This window comes from Crocuta crocuta, unplaced genomic scaffold (assembly GCF_008692635.1).
Source record: "Crocuta crocuta isolate KB4526 unplaced genomic scaffold, BGI_CrCroc_1.0 scaffold216, whole genome shotgun sequence".
Taxonomy (NCBI): Eukaryota; Metazoa; Chordata; class Mammalia; order Carnivora; family Hyaenidae; genus Crocuta; species Crocuta crocuta.
In genome coordinates, this window is record NW_027531504.1 from 5,708,855 (window position 1) to 5,732,034 (window position 23,180).

General features: G+C 40.9%; 1 protein-coding gene across 3 annotated transcripts in view; it reads left to right on the top strand.

Moving 5' to 3' along the window:
• The first annotated feature begins 1,680 nt into the window (after positions 1-1,680).
• The window catches only part of NTN4 (netrin 4), a 121,280-nt gene continuing 99,780 nt past the window's right edge, over positions 1,681-23,180 (top strand). For all 3 annotated transcript variants that reach the window (XM_077772148.1, XM_077772150.1, XM_077772149.1), the window contains exons 1-2: positions 1,681-1,855; positions 4,921-5,450. In XM_077772148.1, coding sequence (XP_077628274.1) covers positions 1,801-1,855; positions 4,921-5,450 — 585 coding nt within the window. In that variant the 5' untranslated portion in view covers positions 1,681-1,800. The remainder of the gene's footprint in view (positions 1,856-4,920; positions 5,451-23,180) is intronic.

Below are 23,180 nucleotides of genomic sequence, written 5' to 3' on the forward strand. Positions count from 1 at the left end.
CATCCATCCATCCTTCCTTCCTTCCTTCCTTCCTTCCTTCCTTTCTTTCTTCCTTCCTTTCTTTCATTTGCTTTGGCCACTAGGTTAATATTGGTGCCATGACCCCTTGACTACTATAATTTCCTATCATTTATTTGGTAAAAAGAATAATTTGGAGAGGTGTTTCAGTGGCTCCAATGGGAGCATATCGATAAGATATGAAGAAAGTCCCAACATTGCCAGTATTTGAAAACTCAAAAGGCTTATTTCTCAAGTGTTATACAATTTGCTGTCCCATACCTTTTGCCACTCCCCAGTACTGGTCAGAAGAATAATTTTAATGTTTCCCAAGTGGATGAAGCTGACTTCATCCCATTTCTTCCTGGGAGATACAAACTTCTTATATATTCCCAGGTGAGTCATGAAAAATATGTGCATAAGACCCAAAACTCTGAATTGTCATCATCAGTAACACAACTGAATGGTCTCTGTAACATAGTTAATTTTCTGGAAAATATTCAAAGACACAAAATGAATACAGCAATAAAACACGGTTTTCTACTTAACTTTTGCCTATCCCCCTGGATGTGTGCATGGAGTTATATTTTCATAGTACTTGCAAATATCCCAGACGCCAGTGTGATGTAATCTCCTTCCATAAGCAGCAGCCCTGAGCAATCCTATCCACAATTAGCTGCTTCTGGTTGCTACTAAATTGCTTGCCATAATTTAATTCACAACATTGTTTCACACACAGCACAACACTTTCTATATGGAGTGAGAGTACTTGGAAAGACCAGTTTCTCTTTGTCTTGCCCCCCCGCCCCCCTAGACAAGGATGTTTTAAACTGCCCATTAGCTAATCCTCTGACCCTTTTCTTTAGTACCTTGAGTTTGAGTTAGGGAGCACCTTATACATCAAAACGGATACGTCTCGGATAAAGCAAGCATTGATTGTTTAGTCGAGATGCCCTCCCCTGTCCCCCAAAGGCAGCACAGAAGCCGCGAAGGCCACTTAGCAGTTAGTGCGCTCTCCAAAGCCCATAGCCGGGGCCGGCCTGGGGGGGTTCCTTTCCAGGACCGTGAGACTCCAGGAGAAGGGGTGGCGGAGATGGGGGGTGGAGAGGAGGGTTTGTTTTGCTGGGGGATGTGGGAAGTAGGCGCTAGCCTGTTTCGCGGTTTTTTAAGCCCCTTGGCATGCCCTGACCTGATCAAGAGGGAGTCAACTGCTCTCTGGAATGTTCCGGGAGAAGGTGGGAGACTGCTTCCCAGAAGAGGCCTGTGGGTGCTGAAGGGCACCTGGGGGGTCACGCAGGGAGATGCAGGGCGAGCGCCGGGAGGGGCACGAGGAAAGCTGGGGGCATGGTGACCCGTGCACGTGGGGGCTAAGGCGGGCGGGATGAGCTGGTAGGAGGCTGAGGGGACGACCCGTTGGGCCAGAGGACCCCTCCCCGGGCGGCGGCGGCGGCGGCGGCGGCGACCCGGCAGCGCAGGCTGCACCGCCCCGGCTNGTGCAAGGGGAGGAGGGCTGGCACCGGAGCGCCGCGGTGTCGGTGCAATAAAAATGCATCCCATGGAACTGCCCATGGAGAAGGACGGGACCGAGGCGCGGCAGCAAGAGGAGGTGGTAAAGGCGGAGGAGGACGCCCAGGAGGCGGCGGCGGCAGCGGCGGCGGCGGCGGCCGGGAAGTGAANCAGGAGGGGGAAGAAATAGAGAGCCCCAGTTCTTCCCGAGGACTGTTGGCGCTTCATCCCACCGCCGAGAGGGCTCAGCTCCCTCCCGCACCCGCCCGGCCCCGGTCCTCCCGGCTCCTCCCGGCCATGGGGAGCTGCGCGCGGCTGCTGCTGCTCTGGGGCTGCTCCGCGGTGGCCGCAGGTGGGTGGTGACGCTGCTGGGCCCCCACCCCCCTTCCCTCGCTCTTTCTGTTCCCCACCTCGGGACTCGGGGGTGCAGGGTAGTGTGGGCTGGGAGCGCCAAGCTCGGCTCCCGAGGATGAAATGAGTGGCCATGTTCCGCCTCTTTTCCCCGGGTCTCCACAGTTTAAAATACTATTGATTTTTTTGCAACTGCGATACACATGCCCTTGGCTAACCCGATATCCTGGGTACGCCCTGCCGGAGATACCACGACCTTGGTTTCTTTCTCGGTTTGAGCTTGTAAAAAACTGCCTTTCCACTTTGTGAGGGAACAAAGGACCCAGCTCGCCATCCCCCGGCATTTCATGGCCTGAGGAATGATGGGGAGGGATGGCCCAGCGACCCTGGGCGCGCGTGGGCCGCGGCCGCTCTCTGGGTGAGAGCTATCCCTGTGGTTCCCGGCCTCACGCCGGGCTCTGGGGAACCAGGTAGGGACACCTGGGCGGGGTGTGTGCCCTTTCGCAGCGGCAGCGGCTGGAACGCACTGAGACGGCGGGCTGGGAAGATAGGTGGTGACCGCCCTGGGTTGCACGGAGCTGGCTGGCCGCCCCTGGGGAATTGGTACCCGGGCTGAGGCTCCGTGGGAGGTCGGAGGCGGGTCTGTTCCCAGTCTCGGTAACTGGACGACCTGCAGAGGCGTCGTCAGAGGCTCTCTGCCTCTTCTACTCCCATCCCGGCTTTCCTGGGCTGCCTTGGCCACCGGTTCCTAGCGCGCCGTTTCTAAATTCGCGAGCCCCTGGCGTTCCTCTCCCTCCCCCGTGCGGGTCACCTGGTTTCCAGTTAGGCGTAAGTGCAGCTCAGTGTGTGAGGAGGAAGGAAAGTGAGGGACTCTTCAGCCGTCCAGTCTCTCAAACGTTTCTCGTTCGCTCTAGAAAGGGGAGTGTGGGCTGGAGGGACTGAATGGTGGATAGAGAGCTTTGGCGCACTTGTACCTTCCCTTTGGCTTCTCTTACTCTGCCCTCAGAGAGGCTGAGACACAGTAAAAAAAAAAAAAAAAAAAAAGTTTTAGAATCTTCGCCCCAAATCAGTGTGACTCATAGGAGCATCCTTGCTATACTTGAATAACCATTTCTTTAGGGATCTCCAAGTATTTCGTCCACTGATTATCTGGCTCCAATCTTTTTCTGTACTTATTATCAGAGGCATTTACAAATATTCAATACTTTCCCCAAGGAACCATTAAAGGTCTAAGATTTTACTTGAATTCTGAGTCCACATGCACCCCTGCCTGTACTTAATGCATGCTCCCCCAACCACAAAGTGAACTTTGTTAAACCTTTTCCCTTTTGAAACCATGTTATGGCAAAAACATGCAAGCAATCAAGAGGTTGTAAATAAATATCACAAGGCAAGTGTTTCAAGTCAAAAATACTTGTACAGGCAGTATATGATTTTCCCCGAAATGCTTTACAGGTGAGTCATAGCACACTGTGTGTTTGGGTGATCCTGGCCACAGCAACTGTTGCCCCAGCTAATCAGAACAGTGGCAAACAGTCTAGGCATAATGCACATTTGAATTTGACATTTAAAACATATGCCCAAGGAAGCCCTTTCTTTTGGTTGCAGAGGTTATGTGGGGCTGGTGATCGTCAGTCAGCGTGTGAAATGTCTCTGTTTTAGTCTAAGCTGTCATTTGGCTTCTCCAACAGTACAGTGATAACAGTTCAGAGGTGCTCTCTCTTAAGAAGCAGAAACATTCAATTAGCCAGAATTTAGGGTTTAACTTCCTTTTCCTTCTTTCCCTCTCTGTTTTAACTTTTAAAATAGATGACTTTGCTTAAGGTATTCATAATTAAAATGACAAAAACCCATATTAAAGGATTAAAATATGCAGTCAGGATGTTAATAAGTGGATAATGTTTGTCATTTTAAGTAATTTTGAAACATTAAAGTCTGTTGGACCTTTGTTTGGGTGGAAGCACATGTTTCTCTAAGAAGGTGTTTTAGTTCACAGAAAATGTTTAAAGGTGCTGTTAGTGGCTGCCAGACTGTACACATTCTCCTATTAAGCAAACAGGCAACTACTATATAACCTGTCATAGGTTGAAGTACTCAAGAGGCAGAGAGCATGTCAAATAGGCTTTTCCGCCATTTGGCAGTTTAGAGAGTTTGTTTCTTAGTTATATTTACTTAATATTAAAAATAGATATTATATGTCTGAACTCCAGTGGTCTCTAGCTTTGCTACCCTAAGTGAGATCCCATTGGATATTGATTAAATATCTCCTATTGCTTTTCCTAGGAAATTTGCTCCTTCACATTTTTAGCTTAAAAATATAATAGAATTCTACATTTCCTCTTTGATGTCATCTCGTAAGCATGTTAGATAATGCTAAGGACTCAAATTACATTTGTTTTTAATTTTTTTAATCTTTTTATTTATTTCTGAGAGAGAGACAGCATGAGCAGGGGAGGGTCACAGAGAGAGGGAGACACAGAATCTGAAACAGCCTCCGGGCTCTGAGCTAGCTGTCAGCACAGAGCCTGATGCGGGGCTCGAACCCACAAACCATGAGATCATGACCTGAGCCGAAGTCGAATGCTCAACCGAATGCTCAACCGACTGAGCCACCCAGGCGCCCCTCAAATTACATTTGAAAGACTGAATTGGGTGATCTTAAACACGTGATTGTTTTTTGGTACTATTTAAGTCATGACTTCAAAACAAAGAGTATACTTCAAACATAGAGAACATTTAGAAAGCAAAGTACTTTAAAGGTTTAGGCCCATTTTCTTTTCACCAGTGTTTCCATTTATGTTCCTCTCACCCTTTATCTGAAATGATTTTTCCCTTTTATGTGAATTTTATAACCGAACATGAAATATGTGCACGCACATGCATGAACACTCACATGCTTGTATGTATAAATCCAGAACAGTATCATGCTCAAATTTGATAGAATTTCCTCTTTACCAAAAGTCTTAAGCTCTTTGGGGATAACTTGACTGTTGAAGACAGACTAGGTTGACAGAAGAGCTTTCCAGATGGGTTTGTCTTGAATAACGTATGCCTTCCCTTCCCTAGGACTGAGTGGAGTAGCTGGAGCGAGTTCCCGCTGTGAAAAAGCCTGCAACCCTCGGATGGGAAATTTGGCTTTAGGGAGAAAACTCTGGACAGACACCACCTGTGGTCAGAACGCCACTGAACTGTACTGCTCCTATAATGAGAAGTTGGATCTGACTTGTCAGCGGCCCAAATGTGACAAATGCAATGCTGTCCAGCCTCACGTGGCTCACCTGCCAGCTGCCATGGCAGACTCATCCTTCAGGTTCCCTCGTACATGGTGGCAGTCTGCTGAGGATGTGCACAGAGAAAAAATCCAGTTAGACCTGGAAGCTGAATTCTACTTCACTCACCTAATTATGGTGTTCAAGTCCCCCAGGCCAGCAGCCATGGTGCTGGAGCGCTCCCAGGACTTTGGGAAGACGTGGAAGCCTTACAAGTACTTTGCAGCTAACTGCTCAGCTACATTTGGCTTGGAAGATGATGTTGTCAAGAAGGGAGCTATTTGCACTTCGAGATACTCCAATCCCTTTCCGTGCACTGAAGGAGAGGTAAGAGCACATGTTTAACTCTACACTATAAGTAAGGTAGAAAAATGTTACCAGCCCGCATTTTTTTTAAAGCATGAAGGTATACTTGTAGCAACATGAATGAAATTAGAATTTTTCATGAGCTTTATTTGTCATAAATTATTTCTCACCCTTAGATATGGACGTGTAGTCATTTTCAAGCAGGTTGGCCACTGGCTGGGTTTAAGTTGGAATTCTAGGGTTTTAGTTTTTTTTAATTTTAAGAAAGCATAGACACACAACATCATCACTCTATCTTAGAGGTTTAAGAGGCTAATAATTTCTTCAGTTAGTGTGTCTACTTACTGTGCTTCCGAAGGGGCAAGAGTTACTGAGACTGCCTGTTCCTGGAGTCCACATATGCTGGTATCTTCCTGAAACTGTTAACATAAATAGGAAGTAAATAAAAATAAAGCCAAGGGAGAAAAAAATCTGTTTGTCAGGATACTTTTGTATTAACAGGAGATTTATTTTTATTAAGATTATAAGAGTGCATAGTAAACAAATGAAGGTAGTTTCTTTTAAGATATAAAAGTTCTTTTTGGACTCGAAACCATCTCAATCTCATTTTGCAAAACAGCTTCCTTAGCTACTAGTCCAATTTCTTTATAGAATGTTTTCTCCTTGTTTCATATTTCCCCTTCCCTAACTGGGAAATAGGTCTTTTTAATGTATATGGTTATACCTTGGAAGTTTCCCTCCCCGCAAAGCATTATGAAAACATTTAGAGAAGATTAAGTTAAGTGAAAGCAAATTAAGAGCATAAAATACCTTCATGTAGATCAAGAATATTGATTCAGGGGCATCTGGATAGCTCAAGTCAGTTGAGCATCCAACTCTTAACTCAGTTCAGGGCATGATTTCTCAGTTCCTGGGTTCTAGACTCACGTTGTGCTCTGTGCTGACAGTGCAGAGCCTGCTTAGGATTCTCTCTCTCCCTCTCTCTCTGCCCCTCCCTTGCTCTCTCTCACCCTCCCTGTTTCTTAACAAAATTTTAAAACAGCATGATGCTTCTTTAAAAAAAAAGAGAAAGAAAGAAAGAAAGAAGAAAGAAAGAAAGAAAGAAAGAAAGAAAGAAAGAAAGAAAGAAAGAAAGAAAGAAAAGAAAAGAAAGAAATTTTGATTCAGACTGGTGCCTGGCTGGCTTAGTAGGTAGAGCTCACTCAGGGTCATGAGTTCAAGCCCCACATTGGGTGTAAACCTTACTTTAAAAATGAAATGAAATGAAATGAAATGAAGTTTAAAAAATATTGATTCAGAAAAAAGAGAAGAGAGAATATGATCTTTATAATGCTGCTACATATCATGAACGCACACACTAAATAAGTGGTTCTCAACTAGGGGTGATTTTGCTCCTCCTCCCCGGGGCCCCTCCCAGGGGACATTTGGCAATGTCTAAAGACATTTTTGGTGGGGGGGGGGGGAATTACTGTCATGTAGTGGGTGAAGGTCAGGGATTCTGCAACACTTCCTATAGTGCACAAGATAGCACCCCACTCCTACTCCCAACAAAGAATTCTTAGCCCAAAATGTTAATATAACAAGGCTGAGGAAGCCTGGACTGGGCATGAGCCATCTGTCCCATGCCTGTAGTACAGTGGGTACAAAGACTAAGACAAGCTCTCTTTTAGCAGTCCTTTGTATTACTATTTGTAGACTTCCCAGATGAGTGTACTTAGTGAACATGTATTGAGCCCCTACTGTGTGTCAGGCACTGTAGTCAGTGCCGCTAATCCTACTTTTGGTTTAGGGAAAGGAGTGCTTTCAGGAGGCCTAGTGAAAAAGCAGGTTTGAGAATTTCTTCTTTCCACGACCATAGACACCTAAGGGCTTTTGCCATATTATCCAGCTCCTTCTTCTGTGTGCTCCCTGCAGACCAGGCCTGCTGCTCCTGGGACAGGAACCCTGTGGGGTGGGGCACAAACAGCCCACAGACTGTGTTTCATTCTTCTTGGTCTCTAAAGCTGGCTTCATATTGTAAACCCGTGTGCACCCTGTCATGACGGACATTTTAAAAGATACCAGGACAGGAAAGAAACGGATAAGTTAGGCTCATTGTTTTCTTATGTGGAGAACACATTGTGTTGCAAACAAATGAATGGCTTTGGAATTGATCCATATGCTCATATCGGTTCTCTGTATCTCAGTGCTACTGGGCCATGTGTACCTAGGAAGTAGCAAAAATACAGTTTCAGTAACCAGATGGCAGGCATGCTTGCTTAGCAAATATCACATTGACTGTATTATAATGGCCCAGCAATTACTTAGCGATGACTAAAGTAACATTTATTTACCTTAGAGTGGAAGCAAAATCTTATCTTCTTTAAAGCCAAACTACTTTTTGTCACCAATGGTTATTACATGAAATTTCAAGCAGAGAGAGACTAAAATTTGTTAGATATTTCACCTTTGATCTCCAGTTTTAGTCACCTTTTATATCCAGTTAAAAATTTTTGGGGGGAGCACTTGGATGGTTCAGTTGGTTAAGTGTCCAACTCTTGATTTCAGCTCAGGTCATGATCCCATAGTTTGTGGGATCGAGTCACACGTGGGGCTGTGCTCGGAGCCTGCTTGGGATTCCCTCTCTCCCTCTTTTTCTGCGCCTCCTTGGCACACACTCTCTTCTTCTCTCTCAAAAGAAATAAATAAACATTACAAAAAAACTTCTTACAAATTGTTTTTCATTGTAGCTGTTATTTCAGCAGACTTACAATTCAAGAAAAAGAAATCAAGAAAAAAAAAATCAAGAAAAAAAATCAAGAGCCATCTGGTTCCCTCTAGAGTGTTTTTGCATGTATGCTCTAAACCCTCATAGAATTTCTTCCCTTCAGAGCACAGGTTAGGGGATGAATCTTTGCCTCCTGAGTTAGAGAGAAGAGAGTTGTCCTCAAAGACAAGATCAGAGAATACTTGATTACTACCTCCTTCTGTGTTGCTTTGGAATATAAGTTAGTGTTGAGCTACAAATTAATTTTGCAGTACAGTTCTACATCCCCAATCTCTATCTTTGGAAATTGGCTGATCAGAAAAGTAAGCCAATTAACCTGGAGTCAAATAAGTAGTCTTAAATTTCATTTATTGCTTATTTATAATATTATTATAGACCTGGATCTTTCTCCAATCAATATAAGACTTCCGAGGATTTCTCTAGGTATTATCCTACTACTCAAGCTAACATAAGTATATCCTAAAAACAGACTTCATTTGTTTCTATTATTCATTCCAAAATACTTCCTTGGGCTTTTAGGGCCTTAGACCTGTAGCATCGTGTTTAAGAAATCAGATAGCTCCATCCTCAGAGTTGAAGGCACCACTCATCTGAAAGAGGACTTTTAAAAATATAGGCCCCAAAACCCACCCAGAAGAATACTCTTTAATTTAAGTTAAATCAAAGTTAAATCTGCTATACAGCAACTTCCTAAGTTGGTCAGCAGTTACAATGAATGGTTATCTGAAAATGTATCCTCCTTTGCAGGAGAGGGGACTAAGGCTCAGAGGTGAAGTGATTTACCCAACAACATTGCATTAGTTAGTTATATGGCAGAGGCAGGACTAAATCATGAGTTTTCTGTCTGTAAGTCTAGTGTTTTTTCCACAAAACTATGTTTTTTTCTTCATTATCGACCCCCAATAACTGCTTGCAGAGAGGTGTATGCATATCTCTTTTCTTGCTCACTCTCTCACAGCCATGTGTTTTCATTTGGATGTGACATGAAGGTTAAAAAGGCCTTGCCAAACAGCTCTCTCCTGAGCAGGAATGCCCTCTGAGATGTCAGCAGTTTTCTGGTAATAAAAAGGTTCCATGACTAAACTAGGTTGGGAAACACTGGGTTTCACAAAATTAACATCTATAAATACATAAATGTTCTCATTAGGTGTCCTGTATCCTTAAGTGGGAAATGTGGATGTGACATTCCCAGATCTGTCCATGGAACCCTCTTTCTGCAGAACTCTGATTATTAGCTTTTGGAATCCCAGAGAGCCATAGAGCACAAGTTGGGAAATGCTGGTTTGGAGGTATTAAGTGCTCCCAAAATCCCAGTAAAAGAAAGAGATGGGGGAGATATTGTTCAAGGGGCACAAAGCTTCAGTTATGCAGGATGAATAAATTCTGCAGATCTAATGTACAGACACGTGAATATAGTTAACAATACTTAGTTGTGTGGTTGTAATTCGCTAAGAAGATATATCTCTAGTTTTCTCACCATACACATGCAAAAAAGTGGTAACTATCTGAGGTGATAGGTACATTAATTAGATTGAACATGGTGATTATTTCACAATGTATGTGTATATCAAATCATCAAATTGTACTTCTTAAATACATACAATTCTCAATTTTCAAATATACCTTGATAATTTTTAAAAAGGCACAGAGAAGGGCACCTGTGTGGCTTAGCTGGTTGAGCGTCCGACTTCGGATCAGGTCATGATCTCACACTCTGAGTTTGAGCCCTGCGTTGGGCTCTTTGCTGACAGCTCATAGCCTGGAGCCTGCTTTGGATTCTGTGTCTCCCTCTCTCTCTGCCCCTCCCCCCCCTTCTCTCTCTCTCAAAAATAAATAAACATTAAAAAGGCACAGAGAGGCCCGGTGCTTGGCATGGTTTGACATCAAGGCTCTATGTCTATTGGGTGTTTAATCTCCTATTTAGTGGTAGCAGTAAGTAATACGAACTTTGAAGCTAAAGATGAGAGCTTAATTAGGCTTTTTCTTGGGATTCAAAGAAGCACACTCGATCCCCTCTGGGTACAGAAAATGGAGGGAAGTGAGGAAACGTAGCAAGTCATTTTAGGTCCCACATGGTGAGGCCTCATGGAACTGGAATTACAATTATCACTGTGACCCCAAGTACCTCTAAAGTGATGGAGTTATCATCTCCTTAGGTGGGCATTGCTGCCCTCTACTCAACTCACTGTTACAAGAGCTCTATTCAAAATTGGATAGCAACCAACCAGGCCACACAGATCTTTTTTTTTTTTTTTTCCTCCAGGGCATTATGAATATAAAACATTCAAAGGGAGGCAGTGATACAGAGCAGAAGAAAGCCGGTCTCAGGTGAAGCACTAGGGAAGGACTGTGTTGGTCTTACTTGCCCCTGTATCCCCAGCATTTAGCACATTGCTTGGATCACAGTAGGCATTCAATAAATCTGCGACTGTATAAATGAGCAGGAACAAATGAGTGATATGACAAGTAGGAGAATATCCTTAAATGACACAGAGGGAGGAATGAATATAAGCCTTGGGTAGGGCATAAGATTCAGAAACTCTGGTTCACATGGAAATATTCAGTTGGTAAAAATATGAGCTAAGTTGTGGTTGGAAAAAGGCAATTAATGGAGGGCCTTCAATAATGTTTTCTTCACTCATTTGTTCCTCAAATAATTTGGTGGCTATTATACGTCTGATGCCATTCCAAGTGATGGGCATATGGTGGTGGATCAAAAAGATAAAAGCCCCTGTCCCCATAAAGCTTAAGTGTTGGGGGAGGAGGATGGAGGGAGGACGGAGAACAAATACTTAAGTAAAATGCACAATATGTCAGAGTGTGATAAGTACCAAGGAGAAGATAAAACAGGGTAGAGGATGGGGAGTGAGGGCCTGGAAGGCCTGCTCTTTTTGAAACAGGTTTGAAGGATTTGTGTTTGATGGAATAGTCAATGACAAGAAGTCTGAGCTCCTGGCAAGGTTTCCTGAGTGAACAAAATCTATAATTAAGGGTCCCATTTCTTTCAATCTGTAGATATGGACAAATGAAGTTGTGTATTAAAATGACAAACATTGGCAAAAATCCCTCTTGCTAGTGTTTCTTAGAATGAGAGCATTTGGAAAGGAACCTAAATGTCATCAATGGAAAAACACATGACTGATGAGTAATCTGAAGCCTAAAGAGAATTACATGACTTGTCTGTAATTACTCAGCTGAAATCCATGTTTCCTGACTTTTAGCCCTGTGCTATTTCCACTATACTAATTTGAAATTCCTTTGTCCCAAGTCAGGTAGTATGAAGGATACAAAAATGACACGCATTCTTTTCCTTCTCAGTCCTTACAATCCACTGGGTAAGAGATCAGACATGATCATTAACAGACTGATTTACTAAATAATATGAGATAGTGCATGATTAATTCCCAGATATGTTGTGCAAATAAGATGCCTTTCAACATCTGAGTATTTATTTGTCTTTTTGGCCATCGAAAAGATGCTACTTCAATATCTTGTGGTAAAGTCAGTAGGCACAAGTATGCAGAAAATGACAAATTACTTAATCAGGTTTTACAGGTATTTACATTTATAATATGCTAAGAAATATTTAGATTTTTAGCTGATAAGAGAAAGTAATGCATGAGTTGGAATGCTTGCTAATCACTACTCATTGGTTAGCTACTTGTTTTCTTCAGTTGCTGAAATCTGCATGTGCCAGTTTTGCAGTAGCAATGGTCATGAGTCATGGTGGCAGCGAATGTCTACTGACGCCTTTCTGTGTGCCAGGCATCCTGCAGAGTGCACTATATCCCTTAATCTCATAAGAACCCTGTTCGTTGGGTACCAGTATTAACCCCATTTTGCAGACAAAGAAATTCAGACTTAGTTAGAGTAACTTGATTAGACTCAAATAAGAAGTGAGCCAGCTCATCCCAGATCTGGGATTATTAGCTTGCCTCAAAATTATTTAAATGATTAGGTTTTATTATAACTAAAAAAATTTTTTAAGTAAACTAAAACTAAACTGCTCTGGTAATTATTAGGTATGATATACAACTTATAGTGTGGTTGATAATTTGTAATATGGTACCATGAGATTTGCATAACAAATATTTTTTTACATTAGATAGAAAAATTACATATAACAAGCAGACTGTCTGCACTAAAGGTTACCAAAGATCATTTTAAAAAATTTTTATTGTTATTATTATTTCAAATGATTTATTTATTTAATTTATTTTTTTGGTGCAAAAAGTTGATTACGCCTGGGTGGCCCAGTTGGTTAAGCATGAGATTCTTGGTTTTGGCTCAGGTCATGATCTCATGTTTTGTGAGTTCAAGCCCCATATTGGGCTCCATGCTATCAGCTTGGGATTCTCTCTCTTCCTCTCTCTCTCTCTGCCCCTGCCCCACTCATGCTTGCTCTCTCTCTCTCAAAATAAATAAACTCTAAAAAATAAATAAATAAAATAATCTATTTGGGAATGAGTACCATAGTTTTTTTCAGTACCATTTAATATACTTTTTATTTGATTGGTTTATTTTGGGTGGGAAAGGGGAATACTTTTTACCTAGCTAGTAACTGCTTTAAGTAATTTTTCTAACAAAAATTAGTCATCCCATGTATTAATGTTTTGCTCTGAGGTATATTCTTAGCTATAATTTTGTTGAACGTCCTTGAAAATATAATGTTGTATATATTTGTCTACAGTGCTTCAATTATCCATACCCTGGGGATACTCCCTTCCTATAGGGGTGGGGCTAGAGATTAATAGCACTCTTCAAAAACATAATGCCTTTAGTTTAAAGAAAATCCAGAGGGTAGTTGTTAATTAACATTATTTAAAGAAGCTACATAAAAATTAGAACAAACCCAGAGATCAAATCAATAAACTTTGATTTATTGATTTCAAAGAGTAGACTTTTCCTCCAAAAATACCTCCTCTCTAGCTGTTAAAAAAATCTGTTCGTATCTGTTTGCTTTGCATTTGTTCAGTTAGATGGTTTAACCTTGCCAATGTTATGTTAAAATATCCTGGAAACTTTGAGAAATTAGAATATAAAATGTTGCGTTAGTAATGAAAAATTCACATTGAAAAGTTAAGGCCAGACAATGAAGAGCAAATGAGGAACTGGCACCTCGAGGTCAGGTATATCTGGGCATATAAGGGGCACTTCCGACCAAGGAATGGAGAACCCTAGAAACCAGAATGGCGGTATTAGGGACTGGAGCCTCTGGAAGATAAAGAAAATGCATCATTACAGAGAATACAGAAGTTATGTTTTTTCTTTTATAGTTTATTGTCAAGTTGGTTTCCATATAACACCTGGTGCTCATCCCAACAAGTGCCCTCCTTCATGCCCATCACGCTTTTTCCTCTCTCCCCACCCCCTTCAACCCTCAGTTTGTTCTCAGTATTTAAGAGTCTCTTATGGTTTGCCCAGAAGTTATTGCTTCTGATCAGTAATCAGAAGTGTTTGAAACTCAGTAATAAATATATCCTCCCCTTCGCCATGCACCGCCATGCACTCTGTGTCACCCATATGTAACTATAATACCATGTCCCTTATCTCTTCTACTCCTATAGTGTTCGCTTCTTGAGGAACTTTGTCCCATCTATCACTGTATGTACCCTGTGGCTCCCAGCCCCTCAACCTCTGTACCTGGCACATGTCTCTGCAAGGTATAACTGTCCAAAAACATTTATTGAATTGAATCATATGAAAATAACTATATCTAAAATAATAATACCATCTATTAACTATGTTGGATGTTGCACATCAACTAAGTGCTGATCTTTTCAAAGTAGTCGTGATTCATTCATTCTTTCTATGAATATTTATAAAGTGTCTCCTATGTGCCAGCCACTATTTTAGGAGTTGGGAATACAGAGCAAAAAGTCAAAACTCCCTGCAATTGAGCTTATGTTACAAATGTAAGGTGCTAAACAAGGTTAAATATATAGAATGTTAGACAGTGATCATTTAAAGGAAAAAAATAAAGCAGGGGAAGGGGCTAGAAAGTGGGGAGGACGTTTTTAATGTTTAGAAAGAACTCTCAGGGAAAGCCTCACAGAGACTTTAGAAAAAGGACCTGAAGGAAAGCAGAAGTGAGCAGTGGTCATATCCAGAAATAGAACAAAGACCCCAAGGAAGTGTGCCTAATGCCATCAGGACAGTGAGGGGGCTGGCAATGAAGCAGAGAGGTGGAGGTATAGTATAATCTGTGAGGTCAGAGGTCAGAGAGATCATGAGAATGAGGGGCCCTGAAGTAGGTGTCAGGATGGCCCAAATTTACAATGAGATCAGTTAAACCCTGTTAATCATTTTTAGTATCCTCTTTCATTCTCAAGTAATCCCAGTTTGGACTATAAATTATTAGAAGTCATTATTATAAGGTCATTGGTTTTTACTCTGAATGATATTGGAGGCCATTGTAGGTTTTAGGCAGAGGGAGGAAATGATCAATTTATTTTTAATAGGATCACTTTGGCTTATGTGGGTTTGTGGGGTTTTTTTGGTTTGTTTGTGTGTTTTGTTTTTTGTTGTTGTTGCTGTTTTGTTTTTTTGCTTATCTGTAAAGAAAGACCAAAGAGGGATGCAGGGAGACCAGCTAGAATGCTGTTGTCATATTCAGGCTGGATCTGACAGTATACGGACAAAGGAAAGCAATGGAAATGGTGAGGGGTAGTTGAGTTCTGGATCGATTTTATGGATAGGACCAATAGCATTTGCTGATAGATTGGATGTAGTGAATGGGAAAATGAGAGAATTAAGGATGCTTTTAGCCTGACCACCTAGAATAATAGAATAGCCGTTTACTGAGGTGGAGAAGACTCTAGGGGAGCAGATTTAGAAAGGAGTGCCCAGAGCCCATCTCTGGACACATTATGTATGAGACATCCAAGTAGAGAGGATACTGAGTAGGCAGCTGGATCTCTGAGTTTAGAGTTCAGAGGAGAGGTCTGGACTAAATATATAAATTTGAGAATCATCATTATAGAGATGATATTTAAAACCATGAAACTGGATGAGATTATCAGGGGAAGAGGGTGTGGATGGAAAAGAGGAAAATCTAAGAACTGTCCAGAGAAGGATTAAACTCAGTCCACTGATGCTACCATTACCAAAAACAAAAACAAAAACAAGAACAAAAACAATATTCTTTCCAATCCTGAGGTTTATATGAAAACCAGTCTTGCCAGTCTAGGGGTCCAATGGTTGTTTAATCAAGAAACGGCATGCATCAAATAACATTGACTTTCTGTTTTTTAAAAAATTTTTTAATGTTTTATTTATTTCTGAGAGAGAGAGAGAGAGGCAGCATGAGCAGGGGAGGGTCAGAGAGAGAGGGAGACACAGAATCTGAAGCAGGCTCCAGGCTCTCAGCTAGCCGTCAGCACAGAGCCTGATGCGGGGCTCGAACCCACAAACCGTGAGATCATGACCTGAGCTGAAGTCGGACGCTTAACCGACTGAGCCACCCAAGTGCCCCTAATGTTGACTTTCCACAGTCAGATTCTAAATGTGGGTGCAAATTCTAAAATGACAAGTGTGAGGGAAGGCATATGAGCTGCAACTCTGGGTTTTCAAAAGACCAAAATGCATAAGGAGAAGGGAAAGTGCTGGTTGGATAATGAATGATGATGGGAAAGAGAGAGGAAAGAGTACTAATGGACAAAGATACCTTTGAAAGTACCATGCTGAAAGAGAAACGTTGATCTTAGCAACCTTCAGATTTTAAGGGCCTCTTATTCCATTGCTTCTTGGCATATCCAACTCTTCACCCTTTCCTGACTCAAAATTGAAGCTACAGGAGCAACTTTTTGGAATGACTATAAAAAAATATTTTTTGAATGTCCCTGAGCCATGACAGTTTTGGAAATGAAATTTAAATGTAGCACTACACATTTTTTTTTTTTCTACTGAGGGTGTTGTGATATTTGGTTTGCAGAATGTGATGGAGGTCATCTACCCAAGGCATGGGAACTGTACAGTTGATCCCATTGAAGTACATATGTTTACACTGTCACAATTTTAAAAAGTGTTGTTAATATTCTAATTGATGCTTAATTTTTTGTTAAGAAGGAGAAGAGAAAGCCAACATTTAGAGATTATAGTACAATGTGTCAGTTTCTGGACCAGGCATTTTGCATACATCTTTCTTTATCTCTAAGGACAAGCTCTTTTCCTGAAAGGTTTGGCTTGTTAAGGAATAAACAAAAACAAAACACCAACCCTCTTTCTGTATCATATTTCTCTTCTCTTCCTAACCTCCCGCAAATGATGCCTTTTCAGGCATCAGCTATATTTGCTGATGTTACTTTACACTTCATAATTACAGTTCTTAAAACAATAAAATAATTGTGAAAAATTGTCACATGCTTTCTACATGACATCATGTTCATTTGTGCTAACACTGTATCTTTTGGCTGCCACTGAACAGGGCTTCCAGATTTAAAATTAGATTGGAGAAAAGTCACTCTCTTACGTTGTTTAATCTCCATTAAGGATTATTGTTTCCTTTTATTCCAGCCAATGATCCTTCTGAGATCTTTGAGGTTTTCCATCAGTTCCTCCTGTCATCAATGCTATATTTCTCTTGTATCCTATGTCCCAACAAATGACCTCTGTCCCTACCTCCCTATTAAAGCAAAGGTCAGTGGAGGACAGTTCACACTAATGATCTATCAGAAGAACCAGGCAGCTCACTCCCCAAAGAACCCTCATCTTTGTTGTTTCCCACCCTGACACACCCAAAGTGGAGCAACACTCACCTCTATGTAACAGTAGATTCCTCTTTGATGATTCTCAAATATCAGGAGAATGCAAGCCCACTGGTGTTCCTTGGGGCAGAGTGTATTGAGGAGGTATAGTTTGCAAAAAAAAAAAAAAAAAAAAAAAAAAAAAAAAAACAAAACAAACAAACCCCAAAAGAAAAAACAAAATTGCAACATGACTGTCAACTCCCACTTCCCAACTCCATTCATTTCTTCCCATGTATGCTATCAATTCTGATTTGTTACTTATGGCCATTTTTATTTCAAAATTTTCATTTCTTTCCTCAAAGCACCTTATTTTGTCACATTAGACCACTTCTTTTATCTCTTCTCTGGCTCAAAATATGAATTTGTGAAAATGAGCATGACACCTAACCTGCCCCCAGGATTTTCTCTCTGGAATCTTCTATCACTTCTCTCAATTCCATCGCCCCCTTGTGCTCCCAGCATACTCTAATTCTAGTGTTCACTTTCTGGCTCCTTCAGCTAGATGGTTGAACTCTACTGGGAAAAATAAAAATATAATTGTACTGAGAGATGCCTCTACAAATTTATGTTTTCCAGTCTAATTTGGCCCTCGAATTTACCTCAAAGTCCTCTTTTCTTCAGCTCTCTTTCATTCCTGTAGTGAGTCTTGCAGAGCTTGTCTCCTGTTCCTAAGACCACTCCTCACCTAGACTACCTCCCCCCAACCCCAAGCTCTTTTGCTCTCAGCTAAAGAGCTTGCCTCCTACCTCACTGAGAAAATAAAAACTTGTGTGTATGGCATCACAGGCTAACACACAAAGGCCCATCAAGGTGAAAGTTAGATCCATTCTCAATTTCTGTCTCTCTCTCAGCCAGACCTCCTGATTATGCTTCTGCAGTGTTTCCAAATGGGCTTCTTCTCACAATACTATGTTGGGTACAAGGGTGGTTGTTTCATGATTCTAAAAAACAGTCACCTCGTGACACTGCCTCTGGACAAATTGTGTAGCGATTTGGTTCTCTTGTAAAAACTAAGAAGCTTGTTACTTCCTCTCCCTAAGAACTGCTGTTTCAAATAAGTAAAACCCAACTCACTTGCATTTCTAGAGGTGGGATGAGAAACTAGCTTTGAAGGAAGAAGTTTAAATATTATCTTCTTTGACAATACAAAAATACTTAAAAAAATAAAATTTGGAAGCTCTCTCTCTTTCCAGTTGCCTGATCTTCACTGTAGTATATTCCCATACTGAAAGAGTTTACAGTCTAATTGGGACTTCTGAATTGTTGTCTTTTAAAAGATGAATAATAATTAAAAGCTGGAGAAGGGAATTCCATGGAAAAGTGCACATGTATAAGGAAAGTCAACCCTCAGAATGGTTGGAGTGTATGGTAGCATGGGGAGTGAGGAAGGTGAGGCATGGGGGAAAGATGAAGCTGGCCCTGGAGGGGCAGGTCAGATTCTACATGGTCTAGTGTGTCAATATTTTGGACTTGATCATGTAAGTAGTGGAGACCAATCAGCAGCTTTCTGGGTAGGGATAGCCTAATCAGAACTGTTTACGAAAGACAACTCAAGGCAAAAAATTCTTGGGCAAAATTTATGAGATTAATCTTAATAGTGATAAATATAAATTCCACTTTTCAAAAAATCAACTGTACTGCCACCAGAGAGGTGTGACTTATCAGTGTTCATGTGAAAAAGACCTTAGGGTTTCAGTTGACTGTAATCTCAATGTGAGTCAACAATATATCATGACTGCCATAAAAGCTAATGCAATCTTAGGCTACATTAAGAGAATAAGTTTCAAACAAAGGAGAGAATAGTTCTTCTGTTGTGTTTTCTCATCAAAGCATAGCTAGAATATTATGTTCAGGTCAAGATATTCCTATTTAGAGAAAGCTGAGCAGAACTGGTAAGAGCAATTAGAAATCTCATTATATAATGAACAATTAACTTAGGATATTTTGCTTATGAGAGAGGATTTATGGATGTTCAGGAATTGCTAGCATTCTTCAGATGTTTGAAGAGGGATTAAATGGACTCTGATGCTTTCAGAAGGCAAGAATATGACCAAAGAAAGACTTTCTTTAAAACTGGATGTATCCAGGAGGCAAAGAGAGTTCCCTTGAGTTTCTCATCCCAAGAAACATTTCAGCAAAGGCTGAGTGATCCCCAGTGACAGATGTGACAGGGAAGATTTGTGTACAGATGTGAAAGCTTGCTTCAGGACTTTTAGTGTTTCACCCACCTCTGAACACATAGATTATGTCATAGAGTGAGTAAATGACTAAGAAAATCCCTTATATCTATTTTTTAAAGTTACTTCTTTCTTTTAATGTTTTTTAAAAAAAAATTTTTTAATGTCTTTTATTTTTTATTTTGAGAGACAGAGACAGGGAGCAAGTGGGGGAGGGTCAGAGAGAGAGGAAGACACAGAATCTGAAGCAGGCTCCCGGCTCTGAGCTGTCAGCACAGAGCGTGACGCGGGGCTCGAACTCACGGACTATGAGATCATGACCTGAGCCAAAGCCAGATGCCCAACCGACTGAGCCACCCAGGCGCCCCAAAACTCCTTTACATCTAAACTACTCTGATAGCAGAGGTCTTGGGATGGGCACTGCTTAGCTAGTCACATCAGTCTTCATGCTAACCGGACAGGAGCCCTCAATTTTGGTGTAATCTTTTTGGAGAGATCTCCTTTTTTGCAAAGTGAGTGGTCTTTCTTAACCATAGAGCAAAAGGAAGTCACTTAACTGTTAAAGAAAATGGAGGCAGGGGGAAAAGAAATGAGTCCCTACTCCCTGAGTCTCTATTTTATATTGAGAGATGACATTTTATCTGTAGTTTATACTACGAGATGCAAGGTGGTAGCACAAGTATAGGAGATGGAGACCCACATCTAGTCTGTCACCAGGCTCTGCTGGTTCCATCTCTAAGCTGGTTCTCACCTGCAGTCACCCCTTTAGTTCAAGCTCTCCCTTACCTCATGCTTGAACCTCTCAATAGCTTCCCTCTTTAAGTTAGGAGCCTTAGATTCTTCATTTGCAAACTGAATCAGCCTGAGAAAGAGCAAGATAAGTCATACATAGATGTGTTTTATGAATACCTAAGTACTATATAAATACTAAGTATTAATAATAATATAATTCAGTTACATTGTTAGTGAAGTAGAATTTTAGGCCAGTTTATCTAGTCATTTGGCAAATACTGGGGTTCCTTCTGTGTTTCTAACACTGTACTAAGCTCTGGGGATAGAGCAGTAAGCAAAAGTAGACAAAATGCATTCTTAAGCCTAGGCAATGACTTACACAAAAAAATTTAGAAGGCAAACCATTTGTAAGTTAGGGACTTCACATATTAACACTGGTCAACTGTCAATGTTTCCAAAAGCACTTTTCCTTAATGCTTTTGGACAAAGAACAACATCAGCCTTGGTCATTTAATAGTACATAAAGTGAATATAAAGAATTATATACTTTTTATTAAAGCAGTAACCTAATCATCTTCATAGACAGGCAAAAATAGACTGGAAGGAGTTAGATTTACAGAAAACTGAACAAATCAGATGTACAAAGAACACTTATGTCTCTCCATTCCATATTTAGTCTTACATATCTATTGTGATGCTATAAATTCTTTTTAAACTATATTATGAACGTCAAGTACAAGATAAGGAACTAAATTTTTAAAGATATTTTTAGGTGGCAATGTTACAGTAAGACACAAGTATGAGCTTAAAATTTCTTATCAAAACTGGAAAAAAATGTATCCACCTACACCTTGTTGATATTTCAGACTCAAGGAGGAATTTCCAAGTGATTCTAGTAAGAGGTTGCTTGGTAGCAAACTAAGAGTGAGCAAGCAGTTAGGTTCCTGGCTCTTGTCTGGATTCCTTATTCGGACTTGCCTTTATAAGAACATATACTCTTTGTGATTTTGTGTGGCAGGTTTGTTGTTAAGATTAATGATCTTAAAACAATATGCTTGAAAAAGTCTCTCTTGAGTCCTGTTCAAATTAAGAAGTTGTATTTAAAGGATTATCAGTTTAAAATTCTATAGCCAGAACTCACATGCACCTGTTTTCCTAGAACTTTATAAAACATGCACCAGGTGCACATGGAAATTCATGGTCAAGAGTTCAGTGATAAATTGTTTCTGCTCCTGTTTAGTTCTCTTTTTTAAAAAGTCCACTTGGGGGGCTCCTGGGTGACTCAGTGGTTGAGCGTCTGACTTCGGCTCAGGTCATGATCTCACAGTTCGTGGGTTTGAGCCCTGCATCGGGCTCTGTGCTGACAGCTACCTCAGAGTCTGGAGCCTGTTTCGGATTCTGTGTCTTCCTCTCTCTCCAACCTCCCCTGCTCACGCTCGCTCGCTCGCTTTCTCTCTCTCTCTCTCTCTCAGAAATAAATAAAACATTTAAAAAAAATAAAATAAAAAGTTCACTTGATAAAGCATTTAGCTACTTCTAGATGGTCTAGAGGTGATGTGAGTGTAATCAGGAGAAATACATTACCTATGGATCTGGTCCCTAGTACATCATCCTCAAAGGACATTTTAATCCCCTGGTCAGTTTCCAGCCTGTCACATTCATCCCTTCAAATGCTTCTCTCTTTCTCTCTCTCTTCCCACCTCTCCCTCTCTCCCTCTCTCTGATGACAAGGAGAATTATCTTTTGTTAGGAGCTACTGAACATTTAGACTTCNTTATCTGTCAGTTTGCCTGTCAGTTCAGTTGGCGTGTAACCAGAAATATTATTTTTTCGTGAACTAATTAATACAATGACACATGTTAAGGAAATATGCAGATATCACAACTTTATATTCAGATGTAAATAGAATTTCTTCCCCTTCCCCATCTCCCAAAATAATGACACCGAAACTGCAATCTTGCCTCCCTGTTTTACCATGATTGGAGGTGCTCAAGAGGTTACATATACGATATTCTCATAGAGAATTTATTTACTTCCTCTCATACCGCTGTCTTCACTCATCAATTCCATTTCTTCCCCAACTACTGTATTGTAAACACTATAGAGCTTTTAAAATCTGAATATTCCTTAAGTTACAGAAAAAAAAACCCCTTCAAAATGCATTTGGATTAAACAAAGTAAAATTAGAAAAAATAATCCTCAGAAATTAGGTAAATTTATCGGGGGCGCCTGGATGGCTCAGTCGGATAAGCGTCCGACTTCGGCTCAGGTCATGATCTCACGGTTCGTGGGTTTGAGCCCTGCGNAGAAATTAAGAGTTTATTTAACATCTTAGGAAAATATTGTCATGTAGCTTACACATATAAATAAAACAGGTCATTTGCTACTCAGCTGTGGTTTAGAAACTGTGCGATATGAGATACTGAAAATATTTTACCTGGAGAATGAAAGTTAAATTGATGGCTGGACTTAAATATTTGAAGGACTTCCTTATTGAATATAAAACAGACAATTTTGTATAGGTCCAAGACCAGTATCAGAAGGTACAGAGGACAGATCCTAGCTCAACACAGAGGAACTTTTAAATAATCAGAACCATTAAAAAATGAAACATGCTGTTTGTGAGTAGTGTGGGATCTAGCAGAGAATGGACAGGTATCAGCTATTCTAGAGGAATGTCCTGTATTGAGAAATTGGGGTTAAATGGTCTTATGTTCTCTTCTGATCTTTTAAAAATATCTTGAACTGTCTTCTAGCACCACTTTCTTTTTCTTTTTGAGAGAGAGACAGAAAGAGGGCACAAGTGAGAGAGGGTCAGAGAGCGAGAATCCCAGGAGAGGCAGGTAGAGAGGAAGAGAGAGGAAGAGAAAGAGAAAGAGAAGCTCACTCGAAAGGGCGCTTGTTCTCACCTGGTGTGGTGTTTGTGCCCACCAGAAGCAGGGCTCAAGCTCACCCGACGTGGGACTGAACTCACGAACCACGAGCTCATGGCCTGACCCAAGTCAGAAGCTTAACAACTGAGCCACCCAAGCACCCCTTCTAACACTACTTTTGACAGATCCGTTTTTAAGAATTCAGAGACAATTGACAACCTGTGCATTTTTGATTTTCTTATTCAGTTTAGTATCCAGAGTACCCAGCACAATGCCTGACACAGAGTGTTCCCTCAGCTAAGTAATGGTAAATTAATAAATAAGTGATTCTTTTATCAAAAGGCTTAATGTCACAGAGACCTGGAATTTTATCTTATTTACTCATGGCTCTGTCATCATATAGAAACAAATACGACACTGATGATGAGAGACACAATTAGAATTTATATTAACAA